Source organism: Xyrauchen texanus, chromosome 29 (genome assembly GCF_025860055.1).
Source record: "Xyrauchen texanus isolate HMW12.3.18 chromosome 29, RBS_HiC_50CHRs, whole genome shotgun sequence".
Lineage (NCBI taxonomy): Eukaryota > Metazoa > Chordata > Actinopteri > Cypriniformes > Catostomidae > Xyrauchen > Xyrauchen texanus.
The window spans coordinates 41845389-41868372 of NC_068304.1; the positions used below are offsets into that span (position 1 = coordinate 41845389).

The 22984-nt window shown below is 42.6% G+C and overlaps 1 protein-coding gene across 9 annotated transcripts in view; it reads right to left on the bottom strand.

Moving 5' to 3' along the window:
• The window catches only part of LOC127622768 (uncharacterized), a 116735-nt gene that overhangs the window by 62521 nt on the left and 31230 nt on the right, over positions 1 to 22984 (bottom strand). For 3 of the 9 annotated variants that reach the window (XM_052096853.1, XM_052096852.1, XM_052096851.1), the window contains exons 1-3: positions 9011 to 9171; positions 8871 to 8910; positions 7459 to 8313 (exon numbers count right to left, since the gene is read on the bottom strand). In XM_052096853.1, coding sequence (XP_051952813.1) covers positions 7459 to 8313; positions 8871 to 8873 — 858 coding nt within the window. In that variant the 5' untranslated portion in view covers positions 8874 to 8910; positions 9011 to 9171. Of the gene's footprint in view, positions 1 to 7046; positions 8314 to 8870; positions 8911 to 9010; positions 9172 to 20903; positions 21298 to 22493; positions 22520 to 22984 lie in introns of those variants that run through there. The other 6 variants (XM_052096854.1, XR_007968006.1, XM_052096857.1 and 3 more) reach the window with 6 other exon arrangements.

Sequence of the window (22984 nt, forward strand, 5' to 3'; positions counted from 1 at the left end):
GGTCAGGCAAACGGTACCAGCCATCTTCACAGAATGGAAGTGTGGAAAAACAGCAAGGAGTTACTCAAGGTGCAAAGTCAGTACAGTCACGTGCTTCAAGACAGTCAAGTGGAGCTTCCACAGCTAGTTCCTCAGCGATAAAAGCTCGGGCTAAGGCAGAGGCTGCCCGTGCTGAACTTTCCGTTGCAGAAGAAGAAGCCAGAATTATAAAGCAAAAAGCTGACCTAGAAGCGAGTCTCCATATATTAAAAAGTCAGAAGGCTGTTGCTGCTGCAACAGCTGAAGTAGCTGCATATGAAGAAGATGATAAGTCTATCAAGAGTGAACTTAGTCCAGAGTTATTAGAGTTACCTATCAGTTCAGCTCAACGCACCTCTGAATATGTCAGGCAATACTCAGGAGCACACTCTGGGGAATTTCCATTGAAGGTTGATCCACTAGCCTGCCACAAGGTGGCGTGTGCGCAGTGTGAAATGGCCATGAAGAACGCAGATACTCAACATTATGTGAAAAAAAGTGATGTTGACAATAAACTTTACTACCCGGAACCTGCAAGAGAGTAATTTCATCCTCAAAGGAAGCCTTTATCCGAGACTCAAGGTGTGCAAGACGTAACAAAATACCTTATTCGCAGGGAGATGTTGAGTGCAGGTCTCCTGAAATTTGATGACCACCCTGAGAATTACTGGGCATGGAAGGCATCATTCCAAAGTGCCATCCAAGATCTCAACCTTTCATCGAGGGAAGAACTGGATTTGATAATGAAATGGCTTGGTGAGGAGTCTGCAGAGCAGGCAAAGAGGATTCGCTCTGTGCATGTGTTCAACCCAACAGCAGCACTCAACTTAGTCTGGCAAAGACTAGAAGAATGTTATGGGTCATCAGAAGTAGTAGAACATGCTCTGCTGAAAAAGGTTGAAGATTTCCCTAAACTCACCAACAGAGATAATGTCAGGCTAAGGGAGTTAGGTGACATTCTTCAGGAGATAGAGTGTGCAAAAGAGGGAGGATATTTACCTGGCTTGTCATATTTGGACACAGCTCGTGGTGTAAATCCCATCGTGGAGAAATTACCTTACAGCTTTCAAGAGAGATGGGTTGCCACAGGATCCAAATATAAGGATGACAATGGAGTCGCATTCCCACCTTTTCGTTTCTTCTCCAGCTTTGTAAGACAACAGGCATGAGTGAAAAACGACCCCAGTTTTGCCTTTACATCCTCCAGCACCCAGAGCTTGAAAACTGAGAAATACACAAGAAGTGGCAACAGAGCTTCTGTAACTGTGCACAAAACAGATGTTCCACAAGATTATATGACTATCCAGTGTAGCTCTGGTGAGAAGATTATGGAAAGTCCTGATAAGTTATGTCCCATACATAAAAAGCCCCACCCGCTAAAAAAATGCAGGAGCTTCAGAGCTAAACATATTGATGAAAGAAAATCATTTCTGAAAGAGAACCGTATTTGTTTCAGATGTTGTGGGTCAGTAAAGCATATGGCAAAAGACTGCAGAGTGACACTTAAATGTCTAGAGTGTAACAGTGAGAAACACGTCTCAGCGCTGCATCCTGGTCCTCCACCCACTACAACAGGGAGCCAAGAAGCCGACAAAGATGATGGCGGGGGAGGTGAATGGAAATGCTTTGACACCAGTGACATCCAAATGCACAGAGATATGCGGCAATTCAGATGGTCAACATTCCTGCTCCAAAATCAGTCCAGTGATAGTGTATCCTGCTGGAAGAAGAGAGGAAGCAAAGAAAATGTATGCGGTGATAGATGAGCAGAGTAATAAATCACTCGCTAAATCAGAATTCTTTCATCTTTTTAACATTACAACCACATCAGACCCATACACACTGAAAACTTGCTCAGGGGTAACCAAAGAAATGGGCAGAAGAGCTATAAACTTGATGATTGAATCCATGGATGGCAAAATTCAACTATCACTACCAAGTTTAATTGAATGTGACATGATTCCTGATAACCGCACAGAGATCCCATCTCCTGAGGTGGCACGTTGTCATCCACACCTACAGCGAGTTGCTGAGAGGATTCCTCCTGTGGATCCAGACGCTCCCATCCTCATACTCTTGGGAAGAGATATCCTGCGGGTGCACAAGGTCAGAGAGCAAATTAACGGACCCCACAGTGCTCCTTATGCGCAAAGGCTAGACCTGGGATGGGTCATCGTGGGTGACATCTGCCTAGGAACAACTCACAAGCCATCAAGTGTTAATGTCCTGAAAACACATGTGCTCAGTAACGGCCGCACATCTTTTCTTAGCCCATGCCCAAACAAAATCTTAGTGAAGGAGACTCTCAGTCAGTCATCACATCTCGGCTGTTTTTCAGCCTTTTGTACACAGGAAGAGTGCCATAGTGGTAGTATAGACATGTTGGGATCTGCTGTTTTTGAAAGAACCAGAGAAGATGAAAAATCAGCGTTTTCAGTGGATGATCAGGTTTTTCTTGACTTGATGGACAGAGAAGTCTATCAAAATGAAGCAAACAGCTGGGTGGCGCCATTACCATTCCGCTCCACCAGACAGTGCCTTCCAAGTAACAGAGATCAAGCAATGACGCGTCTTCATTCTCTCAGGAAAACACTGGACAGAAAACCTGACATGAAGAAGCAGTACATTGACTTCATGCAGAAAATGTTAGAAAACGAGCATTCAGAGCCTGCTCCTCCACTGAAGAAACATAAAGAACACTGGTACTTACCGTCATTTGACGTATATCACCCTCAGAAACCTGACCAGCTAAGAGTGGTATTTGATTCAAGTGCTGAATATGAAGGAGTGTCCTTAAACAAAGTGCTGCTTAGTGGTCCTGATTTGAATAACAGCTTTTTGGGGGTCCTTCTACGTTTCAGAAAAGAACCCATTGCATTCACAGCTGATATACAGCAAACGTTTTATTGTTTTGTTGTACCACGAAGACCACGGAGGCTACCTCAGGTTCCTTTGGTATGAAGACAACAATCTCAGCAAGAAGGTGAGGGACTACAGAATGAAGGTCCATGTATTTGGAAATAGCCCCTCACCAGCTGTGGCTATTTATTGCATGAGTAGCTGCAGCAGAGGGTGAGAGAGAACATGGCGCTGATGCCAAGCAGTTTGTTGTAAGACATTTTTATGTTGATGATGGACTTGCATCTGCACCAACCCCTGAAGAAGCGATTGACATCCTAACAAGATCACAGAAGATGCAAGCTGACTCCAACCTGAAATTGCACAAGATAGCATCCAACAGTCACAAGGTTATGGCAGCTTTTCCAGCTGATGAGAGGGCCAAGGATCTGAAGGATTTGGACCTCACGTCAGATGATCTCCCCTTACAGAGCAGCTTGGGGGTCTTGTGGAACCTGGAAACAGACAGTTTCACATTCAAAGTGTCTCAAGAGGAAAGACCATACACTAAGAGAGGTGTTTTGGCCACAGTCAACAGTTTGTATGACCCTTTAGGATTTGTGGCTCCTATAACAATGCAGGGAAAAGCTCTCCTTCGTGAACTCTCAGCTGAGCAGATTGACTGGGATGAACTACTTCCTTCCAAAAAGAAGGAAGAATGGAGTAGGTGGAAAGAATCATTGAAAGATCTCCAACGTCTCCAGATACCAAGGTGCTATGTTCCGTTCCCACAGTCCTCTGCCCAAAGAAAAGAGCTGTACATCTTTTCGGATGCCTCCATAATAGCAATTGGAGCTGTTGCCTATTTAAAGTGTATCGACAGTGAAGGTCAGGAGTACGTTGGATTCATTATGGGCAAATCCAAACTAGCCCCACGACCCGCACATACTGTCCCACGACTAGAGTTGTGCGCAGCTGTTCTAGCTGTGGAGCTTTATGAGCTAGTCAGAGACGAGATAGACATTAACATGGATGCTGCGAAATTCTACTCAGACAGTAAAATCGTCCTTGGATACATTCACAACAGCACTAGGAGATTTTACACATATGTTGCAAACAGAGTGATTCGTATCCGTAAGTCTTCTCATCCTGAGCAGTGGCATTACATCTCTACAGAGAACAATCCTGCAGACCATGCCACCAGACCTATCCATGCTTCTCACCTTCAACACACAACTTGGCTCTCGGGACCATCATTCTAAACACAATCCAACCCAGAGCCAGCACAGATCGAAATCTTCACTCTAGTGGAACCTGACGTGGATGTGGAGATACGACCTGATGTAACGACTTTGATCACAACAACTTCAGAAACACAGTTAAAGTCACATCGCTTTGAAAGATTCTCTCATTGGATGACTTTGTGCCGCGCCATAGTTTTGCTCATCCGTGTGGACATTTAAGACAACTTCTTATCAGAGAAATTTTCAAGGATGGAAGTGTAAGCACCGTAAGTGAGATCTTTCGTGCAAAAGTTGTAATTATTCTCACTGTGCAGTCTGAAATCTTCAGGGAAGTATTCAAATGTCTGGAAACGAAGCAGACATTACCAAAGCAGAGTCCACTAAAAAAGCTCAACCCCATCATTGATGAAGATGGATTACTTAGGGTCGGAGGTCGTCTCACACCTGCCAACGTGACAAAAGAAGAAAAGCACCCGCTTATTATTCCCCGTACTCATTACGTTGCTACTCTCTTAGTGAGATACTACCATGAGAAGGTGGTGCACCAGGGACATCACATCACAGAGGGAGCAATCAGAGCTGCGGGACTATGGATCGTTGGGGGCAAATGCCTGGTCTCATCTGTTATCTTCAAATGTGTTATCTGTCATAAACTCAGAGGAACACTACAGATTAAAAAGATGGCAGACTTACCAGCTGACAAGCTCTCACCAATGCCACCCTTTACCAACGTTGGACTTGATGTCTTTGGTCCCTGGACAGTTATGGCGCGTCGCACAAGGGGAGGCAGTGCAGACAATAAAAGGTGGGCGGTACTTTTCACATGCATGACGACAAGAGCTGTACACATTGAGCTTGTGGAATCCATGTCCACATCCAGCTTCATAAATGCATTGAGAAGATTTTTCTCAGTACGTGGACCCACCAAGCTTCTTCGCTCTGACAGAGGCACTAATTTTATCGGTGCCTGTAAAGAATTGAAAATCGACCACAGCGATGCAACATTAAACGGCTACCTTCAGGAGAAAAACTGTATGTGGCAGTTTAATCCCCCACATTCCTCACACATGGGGGATCATGGGAAAGACTCATCGGGATAGCCAGGCGGATCCTGGATGCCATGCTTCTTCAGTCTGTACATACTCGGCTCACACATGAAGTACTGAGTACCTTGATGGCTGAAGTGATGGCAATAATAAATGCCAGACCATTACTGCCAGTGTCTACCGACCCAGACATGCCAACTGTTTTCACGCCAGCAATGATCTTAACTCAGAAGACCAGTGCTCTAGAGGCCCCATCTGGCAACTTTGACCCAGCAGAGCTTCATACAAAACAATGGAAACAAGTTCAGTGTCTTGCAGACACCTTCTGGAAGAGATGGAGGAGGGAGTACCTTGCCACTCTTCAGAGTCGACTGAAATGGACAGATGACAAGCCCAACATAGAACTTGGAGATGTTGTCTTGCTCAAAGAAAAACAAGCTCACAGGAATGACTGGCCGGTGGGACGTGTCATCAAACATTCCTCAGCAGTGACAACAAGGTTTGAAAGGCAGAAGTAAAAACAGTAAAAGAAGGAACTGTGAAAGTGTTTCTGAGACCAATCTCTGACATGGTTGTTCTTTTATCTGAGGGACAGTAAAAAGATGTTCTTTGTATCGCTTTTGTGTTAAATCTTGTTTAATGTTTTTGTGACACAACCTTATTGTGCCAGGTGGGGAGTGTTCTGACCTCTCTGAAGTAAATTAAGAGGTTTTTTTTACATAATTGTGTGTGCAACAGTGCCCCCTTTTGGCTAACCAGCAGCAGTAGCTTTAGTTTAAGTTTCTGAGGTAAATTTCCATCAAAGGTTAGTTGAGTGTACTGCAGAGCAGAGTGCCAGTACTGTTTTCTCCTGCTGCACTTTTTCTTTTTACATTGTTGCCTTGGATACTATTTGTCCGTAAGTACTGTACATATTACTAAAAAATGTTAAAAGTAATTGTACTTGGCATATCTTTTGTTTATTGGAGTTTTCTCATGTCAAATGACTAAATTGATAGCTAGCATGGCTATTAGTTATGACTTAGCATTTATGTTGCTATAAATTGTGTACTTTAGATATCTGTATTGGTTTGCTCTTTGTTACAGTTTTACAGTATAATAAGAAAAGTAAAGTTTCTTCGTGGAACCCAAGAAAAGTTATGCCTTGTGTCTTTTTTGGAGAACTTTACACTGTTAGCTAACTGTCGAGCTTTGAAGAAGCAACTCATTGCAAGGACAGTATAATTATACATGTGGAAACACAGCACCATTTTCCTGTTGTCTACATAAATTACTTGAAGAAATTAGTAAAGCAAATGTTCTGTCATTCTGTGGGTATCTAGCATATAAATGTGCATTTGAATTAGTGTAGTTTAGTTGTTTCACCACAGCTGTGACAAAAATGAAAAAACACTCATTATAAGTTTTTCATTAAAATGCAACAATATTCATCTAACCAATGTTCAGGTTCAGCACTCAATATATATAATGATTTATTGGAGAAAATAATGTGTAAATAATTAAATTCATATTAATGTCGTTTTAATGTGCATAACCAATATTTGTGTTCTTAAGTAATCAAATATCAAAATCTGAAGCTAAAACCAATCTGTAACTTAATGTTTAAGTTGAATATTAATGTGCATAAATCTCATATCTGGGTTATTATGCTACTTGTAAATAATATAAATGAATGTGGTGGTTGGTTGTGTGAGTGGGGTGCAATCACTGATAATGCCCATCTGGGGGTCACAACAATTACTCTGCATAAGTGACTTGACAATGTTCAGAAAGTCTGTCCAGTGACCCAATTATGAATCATATAAACACCTCAATACATATGCATTTTGTCTAGGTATACCATTATAGACCTTTAAGAATGAGGACAAACAACAAGGTATGATACCAAAAATATCTTTATTTGTAAGAATAATTCAAATAAACACCCACACAGATGAAGAGACAATGATACAGTTTGAGTTTATGTTAGCAGAAATAAAAGATTTCCATTAATCGCAATATATAGATATGAAATTTAAACAAAGTTTAAAGTATCCCAAAATACCTATATATATATATATATATATATATATATATTAGCTTCCTCAGATTGATTACATTATTAACAGCACAATATATTTGAATCCCCTTGATAAAATATGGATTTTATATGATTATATTTAAAAGCTTGATTTGTTAATTCACTCCATACACACGGTTTGTTTTGCTTTGAACTTCTATATCTGTTCTTACACTTTGGCTTCTTCGATTTTAAGCCTTACATTTTCATAAGCCACACCCTTCCAGGTGCCGTTCTCAGTGAACATCTTAACCTCTCCATTGGCCTTGGTCTTCTTGATTGTAGCTGTGAAGGGAATCTCAGCATCATCATCCTTGTTGACCATCAGTTTCACTGTGATCTTGGTTTTGGGAGGAATTGTGATGGTAGTTTCCTCTGACATGGAGATGGTTTTCTGTTTTGAGGAGCTGGTGCCATACTGTCCTGAGTATGAGATGTTGACTTGGACACTTAATAATTTAAAATCAGAAGACACAGTAGAGGACACCCCCCATGTGTGGGTCCAAGTCGTGGTCTCTGTGACTGTGTCCGTCCAGTTTAGTTTGAAGGTGTGGGATTGATTCACGCTGCTTTCATTGATGTAGTAGTCGGTTTTCACCACAGATGGCTTGTCGCTCAGGTCTGGGATTTTTCCAAAATCTATATTGACAATTTCAAATATGGGGCTAACGATATCCCCGATACTCAGTGCAAATTCACAATATTCATCAACACCTTCTTTAACAGCTTCGATGTTCTGATTAACCCGAAAACATCGACTTAAGAACAGGCCATTGTCGGCTCTAAATATGACTTTCCCATTCCTGGTGAAGACACTGAACTCACAGTATACATCAGGCTTAGCTTTGGCTGCCTCGATATGGTCGACACCAGACCTGTGAATTCGACTGAGGTAAACACCCCTCTGGTCTTTGAGCCGGACTTTCGAATCATTGACTTTCTCCACTATGAATTTGCACCAAGGGTCTTTGGTGCTCTTGGCAGCTTCTATGTTATAAATATTTGAGCGATCAATACAGCTGAGGAACTGGCCATTGTCAGCCTGTAGAGCAACACCCTCTTCAGCACCAATATAAGATACCAGTGGACCAAAACCAGCAACTACCGCCTACAGAGACAAAACAACAGACACAGAGCACATTGTTGAACAAAAATAAGTCATCCAACTTTCCTTCAGATTGTACACAATAGAGTTAAGAAGTGAGGTAGGTGGAATAATGCAGAGTGGATTTTAGATCCCTATCCCTTCACTTTATCTAAATTCCCTTTTCCAACAGAGTATGTCAGTGGAAATGTTCTGGGAAGCTACAGTTAATGAGATTATGCTTTAATGGTTTAAATGATTGATTCTGCAAGAGATGCATATCAGTGATGAGGCAAAAGATAAGTTCCACACCTTACAGATAAAGACAGGTGCTGCCAATAGTTTTGACTTTCACATCGGTGATATCTACAAATGTTAGATATATAAATGTCACCCCTATCTGAGTTCAGCAAGGGGTTAATCAACAAGTTGTCAGACTGTTTCAAGCAAATACAACGTAACAATTATGAACATCATTTCAAATCTAATAATAATAATGTTTTTGTTTGTAATAATATAAAATTGTTCAGCAAGGAAATGTATATTTTTGAGACATATTCTCAAATCTCGGCATGTCTTACCATTTTCAGTCTTTATTCTCAAATCCCTTTTTGCTGAAACCTGCAGGAGACAAAATGTGTTTACTTACACAAACAACACATTACATTTAATAGACTAAACAATCTCAGAAATTATATGGAGGTGAAAAATGAAGTTTTACCTTGATCAAAACGTTATATCTGATGGATAAAATCTTCTCACACTTATTCGTGTCCCCAGTAAATATTAAAGTCTTATCAGTTGCAAATAATATGTTGTTACAATACAGGAATTATCAATAAAAGTAAGATTTACTGCAACCTCAGCAGACACAATGAAGCAATGAAGGATGAGCTCAACCTTATATACTCGCTGAGTATGGAGGTCTGGGGACAAGCTCCTCCTCAGAAATATTTGTCTTTGTCTTCTTTTTTAATGCATGTTCAAACACATGAACAATCTTTGAGCGCCTCTGCAGCACTTACATCACTCTCTCTCTGTGAGAAACAAAAAATGTGCATAAAAAAATAGATAAAAACTGATTTAAAGCAACAAAAAAATAACATACCAAAATACATTACCATAAACTCATTGTCTTAAACACAAAGAGTTACCCAGATAAACTTGGTAACAAACGCTGTTTAAAAATGTTACTAAAACGTTAAAATGTCCAGTCTTCCTCCCATGAATAGAACATTTACTGCATGAATAGAACAGGTTAGCATTCCTGCTAAAAACAACAACAACCCTACAAACTGTATTCTTTCTCATAATAAAGAAATCATGTAAAATGATGTTATATGAAACATTTATTAAAACTTTTCACAACAGATTTGCAAAGTTCAAATCATTAAATAAAAACTGGTTTAATGGTATAAAAAACAAGGACAACAAATATAAAAATTACAGGAGTCTGCATTTGTATGTAAGTGTGTTTATTTCATTGTTTTTAACGTCTTTAGAGTGGTATTCATTGCTAGATCAGGTGCTGTCTCTTTAACGTGTGTTTGTGTGTGTGCGCAATTTTTGTGTTGACTTGTCCAATAGTATTCACTGTTAGATCTGTTTTGACTTGTCCCATAGTATTCACTGTTAGATCTGTTTTGACTTGTCCCATAGTATTCACTGTTAGATCTGTTTTGACTTGTCCCTAGTCTTTACTGACACGTAGCACTTGTTTTCCTGTTCCATCTGCACTCTTTATCTGAAGCTCAAGGATTTCTTAAGCTCATCCTATAGTACAAACTGGTATTCTGATAGCACTGGTATTCTGATAGCACTGGTATAAACTGGTATGAGTGCTGTTTAGACTGGCACACAGATAGAGATGTCTGTTATCCTTGATGCACTGGTATAAATATGTTTGATTGTCAATAAACCTTTGAAGATTCTTTGATATAAATTTTGTGTCAGAGTCTCTTCCCTTGCAAGCATATGAGCGAGAGGACAACGGAGAGTGCTGGGGTTAAAACTGCGAACTACACAGATTATAGGAGAAATAATCTAACAATACAGAAAGTGGGCTCACATTGACTGATCCAATTACAATAGAAATAAAATTGTTTATAGAATACTTGGGATGTTATGAAATGCCAAATGATTGAAATGAACAGAAAATGGTGCAACTTTTTTGCAATGTTAATTTGCTACTCAAAGCATTTTGTAGGAAAAGTTTGTACTATAACTATTGCCCCTATCTCTCTCTGTGTGTGTGCAGTACACATATGTAAACGTCTAGGTTACGGATGTAACCTCCATTCCCTGATGGAGGGAACGAGACTTGTGTCGGAGAAGCGACACTAGGGGTCTCTCTTGAGCGCCGAATATGCCTCTGATATATGAAAAAAGTGGCACTACAGTGGCTCGGCTCAGCGACGTGGCCGGGAGGACACAACGTCTCGTTCCCTCCATCAGGGAACAGAGGTTACATCCGTAACCTAGACGTTCCCCGTCTTTCGCTCTCTCGACGTTGTGTCGGAGAAGCGACACTAGGGGTCCAATTTAAATCACGCCATACACTGAGCCGTGTACGTGTTCTGCTGACACAGGAGCGGGCAGGTATTTTACGTGCACAGGCGACCAGCTGTGTCAGACTGCACGTACCCTTCCCCAATGCCCCAAAATAGTTGTTGGAATCCTTCTGGTTACCCTAGACGGGAACAAGGCAACGCTTGCCAACCTGGGAACGGGCCGAGCCTGGCTGGGCCTCTTTTCTCTCTATGTTTCTCGCATAGAGCAATAAATGGCCGGGGCCCTTACATGCATCAAGGGAAGGGGGTCTTACCCAGTCTCCTATTCCTACAGGGGTAAAAGACCCTGCGGAGACCACACCTGCCCGGAAGGTGAGGTAAGAGTGGTGAATATGTCACATAGGTTTTTAGGCGACATGTGGAAATTGCCTTGGTTGTAGATCCAGCCTCAAGGAGGGGGGAGTTGCTACAACATGGCGACCGGAGGGCAAACACGGGATATACTGACTCAACCCTGAGACTGTAAAATCTCGCAAAGGTATTGGGTATTGCCCAACCCGCTGCTCTACATATGTCTGCCAGAGAGGTCCCCCTGGCCAGTGCCCACGAGGACACAACACTCCTTGTTGAGTGAGCTCGGACCCGCAAGGGGGGGGGGGCACAGCCTGGGTGTGATAGGCCAATGAAATTGCGTCCACTACCCAGTGGGAAAGCCTTTGTTTGGAGACAGCGTTCTGTTTCCGGGTCCCCCAAAGCAGACAAAGAGCTGCTCAGAACATCTAAAGGAACCTTGTGCATGTAGCCCGGTCTCGGTCTTAGGATCACATATGTGTCTGCCGGACCGGACTCCAGGCAAGTGTCGCTGACAGAGAATGCTTGCAGGTCCCCGACCTTCTTGACGGAGGCGAGCGCGATCAGCAGGGCAGTCTTAAGAGAGAGGCCCTGATCAAACTGATTCTAGCGGCTCGAAGGGAGGTCTCTGGAGGCCCGCGAGGACTACCGAGAGGTCCTAGGAGGGGAACAGGCTTGGCCGGGACGGTTTAACCTCCGGGTGCCTCTTAGGAACCTGATGATTAAGTCGTGCTTACCCAAGGACTTTCCATCTACTGCTTCGGGGTGGGCAGTGATAGCAGCGACATACACCTTTAGGGTGGAAGGGGACAGCCTCCCCTCCAGCCTCTCTTGCAGGAATAAGAGCACTGACCTAACTGCGCACCTCTGCGGGTCTGCCCGGGAAGAACACCAATTTGTGAACAAGCGCCACTTTAGGGCGTAGAGATGCCTGGTAGAAGGGGCTCTGGCTTGGTTGATCGTGTCTACGACTGTAGGTGGTAGGCCAGGTAGATCATCCGCATCCCGTCCAGGGGCCAGACGTGGAGGTTCCAAAAGGTCTGGGTACGGATGCCAGAGTGTGCCCTGCCACTGAGAAAGAAGGTCCTTCCTCAGGGGAATTTGCCAGGGAGGGGCTGTTGCAAGGAGTACGAGGTCCGAGAACCAGACCCGGGTGGGCCAATAGGGAGCCACTAGTGTGACTTGTTCCTTGTCCTCGCTGACCTTGCACAGCACCTGTGCAAGAAGGCTCACTGGGGGAAATGCGTACTTGTGCAGCCCCGCGGGCCAGCTGTGTGCCAGTGCGTCTGCCCCAAGGGGAGCCTCTAGAGCGCGCAGTGGGAGGTCTCTCGGGAGGCAAACAGATCTACCTGGGCCTTGCCGAATCGTTCCCAAATCAGCTGGACCGACTGGGGGTGAAGCCTCCACTCTCCGCTGGGCAAGCGTTGTCGTGACAACGTGTCCGCTATCACATTGAGTTTGCCGGGGATGTGAGTGGCACCTGAGTCGCTGCTGGCTCCAAAGGAGGAGACGACGGGCAAGTCGCGACATGTGGCGGGAGCGTACGCCGCCTTGGCGATTTATGTACGCTACCACAGTGGTGCTGTCTGACCTGACTAGGGCATGTTTGTCCTGAACTAACGGGAGGAACTTCCGCAGGGCAAAGAAAACAGTCAGAAACTCTAGGCAATTGATATGCCAACACAGTGGGTCCCCTCTCCAATGGCACGCAGCTGCGTGCCCGTTGCACACGGCGCCCCAACCTAGTCTGTAGGCGTCGGTTGTGACCAGGACATGTCGGGACACCTGCTGATAGGGTACTCCTGTTCGCAGATAGCAGAGGTCTGTCCAGGGTTTTGAAGTTTGGTGGCAGGCGGGGGTGATGATCACACGGTGCATGCCGCGGCGCCATGCTTGTCTCGTGACTCAAGTCTGGGGCCAGTGCTGAAGCGGTCTCATATGCATCAACCCCAGCAGTGCGACCGCCATGGAGGATGTCATATGCCCCAGGAGCTTGGAAAGGTTTTAAAGGGGCCGCCGTACCCGGCCTGAAGGTGGCGAGGCATTTCAGCACCGACTGTGCACGCTCGTTGTCAAGGTGGGCTGACATTGAGACTAACTCCACGCCGAGAAAAGAGATGCTCTGAACCGGGGCGAGCTTGCTCTTTTCCCAGTTGACCTGAAGCCCCAAACGGCTGAGGTGCCTGAGCACTTGGTCTGTGTGAGCGCATAAGGAAACACGAGGGGACGGAGACATGCCGAAGGGGAGGACTTCGTACTGATACGCCTGGCCGTCGCGAGCTGAAAGTGAACTCGGCATTGGAGAAATAGTTCAGATAGTTTATAGTCTTGAGAAAAGTCTAGAACATTCTGAGAATGTCATTCAGACGACTTTATTCATCTACAAAACAGGATAAAGATAATTTAGGTTTGTGTAAAGAAGATGCAATTATACATGTCTAAAAATATATATATTCTTTTTTTTTTTTTTTAGACATGTTTAATATAATATATATTTCGTTTGTTAATATATATATTTTTTAATTTAATGCTTTTTTGTTTGGAAATTAATTTCAAATTAAACAATAGTTTAATAGAATTGGGCTGTAAGTGTTCAAAAAAATTAAATAAAAATAGGCTAATAAAAAATAACAGAAATCACACTGAAGCTTTTCTCCAGTATTGTGTATTAATTTTTCATTTAAAACTTATTTATGCACAGAAATTATGTTTTTTGTATTGTGGGCTAATTCAGTGACTGCCGTTTATTATTTATAAATGATGTGGAAAAGTAAATTTAATAAATAAACGGATGGAAACTGCGATTAAATTAATCCCAAATAGTGGCCATTTATGTGTTCGTATTTGTGTTGCACTCTTGGAAGTGTCACGTTTCGGTTATAGAGTTATAAGGTTATTTTAGGGTTATGTTTGGGTTATTTTTGGGTTATGTTAGGGTTATTTGTCACTCCTGGAAGTATCATGTTTGCAGATCGGATCCATAATCACGTGCAATAAATCGGCTTTCAATAAATGTCTGTCATGTGACACTATATTTTTGCATTAATGGCAATTTTATCGACAAAAAGTGTTTCCAAACCAGTTTTTCGTGACATTAGATGTATCAACATAGAGTTTATGCGCTTGAGTTAAATGGAAAAGTATGATGTCGGCATTCATAGGGGTCACTCTTGAGAGCCCAAGACGCCTCTGATCTTTGATAAAAGGCTAATTGGAATTCTATAATTAAGGGGAAACTGCATACCGCTCATTAGATTTTCTCTTTGGAGCTGAATGGTCGATGGTTCAGCTGAGCAAGCGATTACCCTCCCTCAACTCTCTGCAAAGGTGCACTGCAGAGATTGCCCCTGGGCACTTCAGCAGATCCTTAGAGTATATTCTGAAAGAGTATAATTCCTAAAAGAGTATATTCTAAAAGAGTATATTCTAAAAGAGTGGCTCACAATGGAACGTCTTTTTAAAGATGCCTTTCCATCTGTGTGTTATTCCTGGAAAGGGAATGGCGGTCGATATCTCTCACCTTCAGATGGCTACGATCACTGTCTTTCTTGTTGAAAGACTTCCTGTTGCTGACGGCACAGCATGCATGCACGCAGCACGAGAGTTTGTTTGTGGCCTGCTTAGCATTGCTTATTCTTATTCTCAAATGTTCATCATTATAGTCATCGTTCATAGTTATATCCTTTGTCATTTTACCTCGTTTCAGGTTTTTACGCTTTTCTCCTCTTTCATCTGCATGTATTTTACCTGTTGCTGCTGGCACGTAGCTAGAGTCTGTGTTTGTAGCCTGCTAGTTTTTTAGCATTGCTAATGTATCTGTTTTCAGCCTTTAATCCTTAAATATCTGCCATTTTTAAGCGCGCATCGGGTTTTCCCTCATATTATTCTCTTATCGCGATTCAACTGCTTGCATATTCCACCTGCTTCCGTGTTCTATTTTTATCGCGATTAAACTGTTTGCATTTTTTCAGGGCACACCCATTTTTTTTCTCCTCTGCGGTACACAGATTGCATAGATCAAGAACAACCAACAACAACAAATAATTGCTTGAGGGACTCACATCAATCTCAAACCCTCACCACTCCGGAACATCCAACAACAAACAATTTGCAGTAAGTCATGGCATCCACTCATGTTATTTGTTCCTGCATTGCATGTCACATGTTTACAACAGCCTCCTCCGTCAGCAGTGAGGGTTTCACTTGGGATAAATGTAAGGAATTAGTCAGGCTGACGGAGAAGGTTAATGAGTTAGAGACTCGCATCCGAACGCTAGTGGAGGTCAGTGAGAAAGAGAAGCCGGTAGATACTGTTTTTGATGCGGGCAGTACAGAGAGCAACATACACTTTGGTTCCGGCTATAGAGCCCCTGCAGCAGGGCATTTGGGTGACATCTCGGCGGCATACTCGCTCAGCAAAGAGACACCACTCTCCCATTCCTGTTAGGGTTTCCAATCGACTCTCCCCACTCAGTGATGCACCCACTGAGAAACATGTTGAAAGAGCCCTTGTTATCGGCGATTCTATTGTATGGACAGTGGAAATAGACACTCCAGCCACTATTGTTAATTGCATTTCGGGGGCCAAAGCATCTGACATCAAATCAAATTTACAAGTGCTGGCTAATGCTAAACGTAGGTTTACAGGTAGACCTGTTCGCCTCCCCAGAATCCTCCCTTTGCCCACTCACACAAATACCCAGATTTGGTTCTCGGACCTCACGCTCTTTGTGTCAACCCCTCCCTGGCAAATTCCCGAGGAAGCACCTTCTTTCTCAAGGACGATGCACCATCTGGCACCCGCGACCAGACCTCTGGAACCCCCATGTCTGGCCCCTGGATGGGACATAGAAGACATCAGTTTCCTACCACCCACCGTAGTAGACATGGTCACTCAGGTGAGGGCCCCCTCTAATGCGAGGCACCAGTATACTTTGAAGTGGCATCTGTTCACAAAGTGGTGTTCTTCTCGAAATGCGAAGACCCCCAGAGGTGTGCAACTGGCTCTGTGCTTTCTTTCCTGCAGGAGAGGTTGGAGGGCTGGCTGTCCCCCTCCACTTTAAAGGTGTACTTAGCCGCTAGACCAGCACACCATGACACAGTGGACCAATCTTCAGTTTCCTGAGAGGCGCATGCAGTTGAATCCCTCCAGACTGCACCTCCTTCCATTTTGGGACCTCTCTGTAGTCCTGCAAGGCCTACGAGGGGCTCCCTTTGGGCCCCTAGAGTCAGCGGAGCTTAAGGCACTCTCTGAAGACTGCCCCCCTGATGGTGCTCTACTCCATCAAGAGGGTAGGGGACCTGCAAGCCTCCTCTGTCAGTGAAACGTCCCTGGAGTTCGGTCCAGGCTACCCTCACTTGATCCTGAGACCTCGACTGGCTATGTGCCCAAGATTCACATGACCCTGCTCAGGGATCAAGTGGTGAACCTGCAAGCGCTGCCCCAGGAGGAGGAAGACCCAGCCTTAGTGTTGCTTTGTCCAGTGCGCGCTTTACGCATCTATTTGGATCGCATGCAGAGCTTTAGGTTTTCTGAGCAGCTCTTTGTCTGCTTTGGCGGACAGCGGAAATTAAGCACTGTCTCCAAACAGAGGATCGGCCACTGGATCATCGACGCCATAGTTGTCGCCTACCAGTCTCAGCATGTGCCGCCCCCTGCAGGCCTACAGGCCCATTCCACCAGGAGTGTGCCAGTTTCCTGGGCTCTGACCAGTGGCACCTCTCTAGTTGACATTGCAGAGCAGCGGGCTTGGCTAAACCCAACACCTTTGCAAGATTCTACAATCTCTTGGTCTCATACTTTGTCTTAGCAGGAACGTACAGGTAAGTCCGGGTCAACCGGTCAGGTATATCACTTGCGCCTATGAGCTGAAGATCCTTTGAGCTGAAGATCTGAGTGGTTAATTCCCAGCAGTGTTCACAAATCTGTTCCCTGGTTGATTTCCTCCCAACCCTGCAGCAGATGAATTTGTGGAGAAACTCACTGCCAGCACAGTAATTGTGCTATCTAAGCCCCGAACTGGGATAGGTATTCTGCATTCATTGGTTCCACATAGGCAACCCCTTGTGATGTATTTTCTGCTGAAATATGTACCCTGTTTGCAAACGGATCTTCCTTGGGCAGAGGCCAGTCTCCATACTCGTAGAACCTCCTCCCCCAAGTTGACCAGGACCTAACATGGGACATCTCCACATGACATACTTCCGGCTAGACTCGGCAAGACATTTCCACTTAATTTCCACCGGGTGTGGTGTGGTTTCCTCAGTGTCTTCCCCTTGGGAGTTACATAACACAGATTTAAATGAGTTCAGCAAAATCAGCTGAGCTTCAAATGTACAAAACGCCTCAGTAGACAAAAGCCTGCATTTAAAATTAAAATTGTTTTAAAAGGCCCCCACCCCTATTGACTGCACTAGGGGGGCTAAAGTATCTACAGTCGGGAGGTGAAAGTTTTGTAAGAGGAGCCATGTCACCATTGCTGAGACAAGTCTCTGTAACATATAGAAAATCCAATTCATGAGAGAGAAAAAGATCAGAATAAAGGATTTTTAGAGAGAGATCTTTTATTGATCAAAGCCATTGTCACTGAGATACAGTCAGTCAGATGAAAGTTGAGAAGTACCATATCTATTTCTCGACTTAGCACTACCCAGGGAAAGTAGTTTTTTAGTTAGTAACATGGTCTTCACACCGCCACCTTGAAATCACGGTCTGCGATGGCCGGCACCCTGATTCAGATGAAAACTGAAATACAGGCACCAGGTACGAACACATCAAAGTCGGCAGCACTTCAACACCATCCAGCACTGAGGCCACAGAGCAGGAGGAAGTAATCCTCCAAGACTTCTTTGACCTCACAAAGCATCAAGCCCGCTTTCGACTCTTCCTTTGGCATTATCTCTGCAAGCACAAATACCCAGTCAGGTGGCAGACTCGCGTCAGCGTGTTTGGTACAGCGTGGGAAGGGAGACGCCAGCTGACACTGGGATCGCATATCAAACAGTCAGTTACCTCCGTTGTAAAAAAAAGACCCAAACGATTATAGACCAGAACAGAGCAAATCATGTGAGAAATAAAGCCAATAAAAGATAGAAACTAGAATTAAAACAGATCAGAAGGATATGTCAAGATGACCATGACTGCAAGCCTGTAAACAACCTGGCGCCATTATTCCATCCATCTGTCAGAAGTCCTGACAGAAGAGACACACTGACACTAGAGACTGTGTAGGAGCCAAATGACTTTTTAGTTGACAAATTACAGTATCGCTCGATAAAGATGGTTGTTCAGAAGTGGTTAAAGGAATTGTTCAGCCAAAAATAACAATTATCTCATTATTCACTTACCCTGATGTCATCCCAGAAGTGTATGACTGTCTTTCTTCAGCAGAACATGAAATGATCAGAAATGAAATGTTTTAGTAGTTAGAGCTCTGTCAGGTCCTTATAATGCAAGCAGATAAAAGCAGCATAAAAGTAATCAATGTGACTCCAGTAGATAATTTATTGTCTTCTTAAGCAAATCGATAGGTTTGTGTAAAAAATGTTACGATATTTACAAAGTTTAAATCCGTGCTTCCAGCCAGTGCTCTGATGCAGTTTGAAATAGCAGAGATCTTGCGTGATGTTCGTCCTTCTGTTGTAATGGAGGCGAGTTGAACATGCCATTGCGCTTAAGTCACACAACAGCTACGTGATGCGTCGAGTGCTGGCAGGAAGTGATTTTTTTAAGTTAATAAGGTTTTAATTATTGATTGTGTGTGTGTGTGTGTGTTGCACTTAGTATTGCTCTTACATTTTTTAATTTGTCATGGACAAGGGCGTCAGCTAGGAAATAAAAAATTATTATTATTATTATTATTATTATTATTATTATTATTATGGTATTTATTATAATAAATATTACAGACCAGACCATTACTTATCACATTATTTAAATAATTCATGAATTCACTAATTGATACAAGAAAGGGGGGTGGCTAGATTAGGGGAGGCTATATTGGCCTAATATTTGCTGGCGATGAGTCGATATTGCAGGACAGTCTTAGATAAATTCTAAGTTTAAGTGTCTTTCCCATTTTGAGGTACAACAAAAAAAAAACAAAAAAAAAATACTTGCTTGAACAATGTAATCTCTGGAACAAATACATTAAATAGATCGAATATAAATACAATTCAATCTAAAAACAATTAAAACATTGTGAAGTGTTTCCAAACCATTTATGATTGTGTCTTTATGACATAGTCTACATTATACATGTGGAAACACAGCACCATTTTCCTGTTGTCTACATAAATTACTTGAAGAAATTAGTAAAGCAAATGTTCTGTCATTCTGTGGGTATCTAGCATATAAATGTGCATTTGAATTAGTGTAGTTTAGTTGTTTCACCACAGCTGTGACAAAAATGAAAAAACACTCATTATAAGTTTTTCATTAAAATGCAACAATATTCATCTAACCAAGGTTCAGGTTCAGCACTCAATATATATAATGATTTATTGGAGAAAATAAGGTGTAAATTATTAAATTCATATTAATGTAGTTTTAATGTGCATAACCAATATTTGTAACTGAATAATCGAATATCAAAATCTGAAGCTAAAACCAATCTGTAACTTAATGTTTAAGTTGAATATTAATGTGCATAAATCTCATATCTGGGTTATTATGCTACTTGTAAATAATATAAATGAATGTGGTGGTTGGTTGTGTGAGTGGGGTGCAATCACTGATAATGCCCATCTGGGGGTCACAACAATTACTCTGCATAAGTGACTTGACAATGTTCAGAAAGTCTGTCCAGTGACCCAATTATGAATCATATAAACACCTCAATACATATGCATTTTGTCTAGGTATACCATTATAGACCTTTAAGAATGAGGACAAACAACAAGGTATGATACCAAAAATATCTTTATTGGTAAGAATAATTCAAATAAACACCCACACAGATGAAGAGACAATGATACAGTTTGAGTTTATGTTAGCAGAAATAAAATATTTTTTCTTTCAATTAATCGCAATATATAGATATGAAATTTAAACAAACTTTAAATTAAAAGTATGTAACCTTCCTCAGATTGATTACATTATTAACAACACAATATATTTGAATCCCCTTGATAAAATATGGATTTTATATGATTATATTTGAAAGCTTGATTTGTTAATTCGTTTTGCTTTGAACTTCTATATCTGTTCTTACACTTTTGCTTCTTCGATTTTAAGCCTTACATTTTCATAAGCCACACCCCTCCAGGTGCCGTTCTCAGTGAACATCTGAACCTCTCCATTGGCCTTGGTCTTCTTGATTGTAGCTGTGAAGGGAATCTCAGCATCATCATCCTTGTTGACCATCAGTTTCACTGTGATCTTGGTTCTGGGAGGAATTGTGATGGTAGTTTCCTCTGACATGGAGATGGATTTCTCTTTTGAGGAGCTGGTGCCATACTGTCCTGAGTATGAGATGGTGACTTCGACACTTAATAATTTAAAATCAGAAGACACAGTACTGGACAGCCCCCATGTGTGGGTCCAAGTCGTGGTCTCTGTGACTGTGTCCGTCCAGTTTAGTTTGAAGGTGTGGGATTGATTCACACTGCTTTCATTGATGTAGTAGTCGGTTTTCACCACAGATGGCTTGTCGCTCAGGTCTGGGATTTTTCCAAAATCTATATTGACAATTTCAAACATGGGGCTAATGATATCCCCGATACTCAGTGTAAATTCACAACATTCATCAACACCTTCTTTAACAGCTTCGATGTTCTGATTACCCCGATCAAATCGACTTAAGAACAGGCCATTGTCGGCTCTAAATATGACTTTCCCATTCCTGGTGAAGACACTGAACTCACAGTATACATCAGGCTTAGCTTTGGCTGCCTCGATATGGTTGACACCAGACCTGTCAATTCGACTGAGGTAAACACCCCTCTGGTCTTTGAGCCGGACTTTCGAATCATTGACTTTCTCCACTATGAATTTGCACCAAGGGTCTTTGGTGCTCTTGGCAGCTTCTATGTTATAAATATTTGAGCGATCAATACAGCTGAGGAACTGGCCATTGTCAGCCTGTAGAGCAACACCCTCTTCAGCACCAATATAAGATACCAGTGGACCAAAACCAGCAACTACCGCCTACAGAGACAAAACAACAGACACAGAGCACATTGTTGAACAAAATAAGTCATCCAACTTTCCTTCAGATTGTACACAATAGAGTTAAGAAGTGAGGTAGGTGGAATAATGCAGAGTGGATTTTAGATCCCTATCCCTTCACTTTATCTAAATTCCCTTTTCCAACAGAGTATGTCAGTGGAAATGTTCTGGGAAGCTACAGTTAATGAGATTATGCTTTAATGGTTTAAATGATTGATTCTGCAAGAGATGCATATCAGTGATGAGGCAAAAGATAAGTTCCACACCTTACAGATAAAGACAGGTGCTGCCAATAGTTTTGACTTTCACAACGGTGTTACAGAATGATGTATTCCTTGTTATTTCTGTGTGTTTCTTGTTGTCTGTTATTTCTGTTTGCTCTAAGCAGGATCAGCTGTGGGATGGCTCCACCCCTTTAATTGGCGTGGGTTTAAAACTCCAGCTTCCGCCCTTTGAAGTCGAGCTGTTGCGATTCCGGTCCGGTCGCACTTCTCCTGTCTCCTCTCCAGCCGTCAGATCATTATTTGTATCTGATTTAGATTGTTATGTTTTTTTTATTTCTCAGTGATGGTGTCTTGTAGGGCTGACCTGCCCTTTTCTTTGACATCACGTTCGTTCTGTTTTGTTAGTGTACTTAGGGTAATTTTCTGGATTTTGATTTGGATACTTTGAGGGAAGTTAGTTTGACATTGTTTATGATCTGTTTTGTTTGTTATTTTGGGCCTTGGGTCTTCCTGAAGATTATACACCCACTGGTTCATGTTACTCTTGAAATACTTACATTTTACATCTGTTTATTTTCTTTATCTTAATAAAAATGTTTATTGTTTTTTCCTGAATTTTGGGCTCATTGGTTTTTCTTTTGGTCTGACGACTGGGCGTGGAGTCATGTTTTTTTTTGTTACGATTTAGCTTAGACGGATCGTAATAATCGGTGATATCTACAAATGTTAGATATATAAATGTCACCCCTATTTGAGTTCATCAAGGGGTTAATCAACAAGTTGTCAGACTGTTTCAAGCAAATACAATGTAACAATTATGAACATCATTTGAAAACTACTATTAATAATAATAACATTTTTGTTTGTAATAATATACAATTGTTCAGCAAGGAAAAATTTGTGAGACAACATTTCAAATCTAGAAATAAAACTTGTGTCGGCATGTCTTACCATTTTCAGTCTTTATTCTCAAATCCTTTTTTGCAGAGACCTGCAGGAGACAAAATGAGTTTACTTACAGACACAATACATTACATTTAATAGACTAAACAGCCATCCATCCATCCATCCATCTTCAACCGCTTATCCGAAGTCGGGTCGCGGGGGCAGCTGCTCCAGCAGGGAGCCCCAAACTTCCCTATCCCGAGCCACATTAACCAGCTCTGACTGGGGGACCCCGAGGCGTTCCCAGGCCAGTGTGGAGATGTAATCTCTCCACCTAATCCTGGATCTTCCCTGAGGCCTCCTCCCAGCTGGACGTGCCTGAAACACCTCCCTAGGGAGTTGCCCAGGGGGCATCTTTACCAGATGCCCAAACCACCTCAACTGGCTCCTTTCGACGCAAAGGAGCAGCGGCTCTACTCCGAGCTCCTCACGGATGACTGAGCTCCTCACCCTATCTCTAAGGGAGAAGCCCGCCACCCTTCTGAGGAAGCCCATTT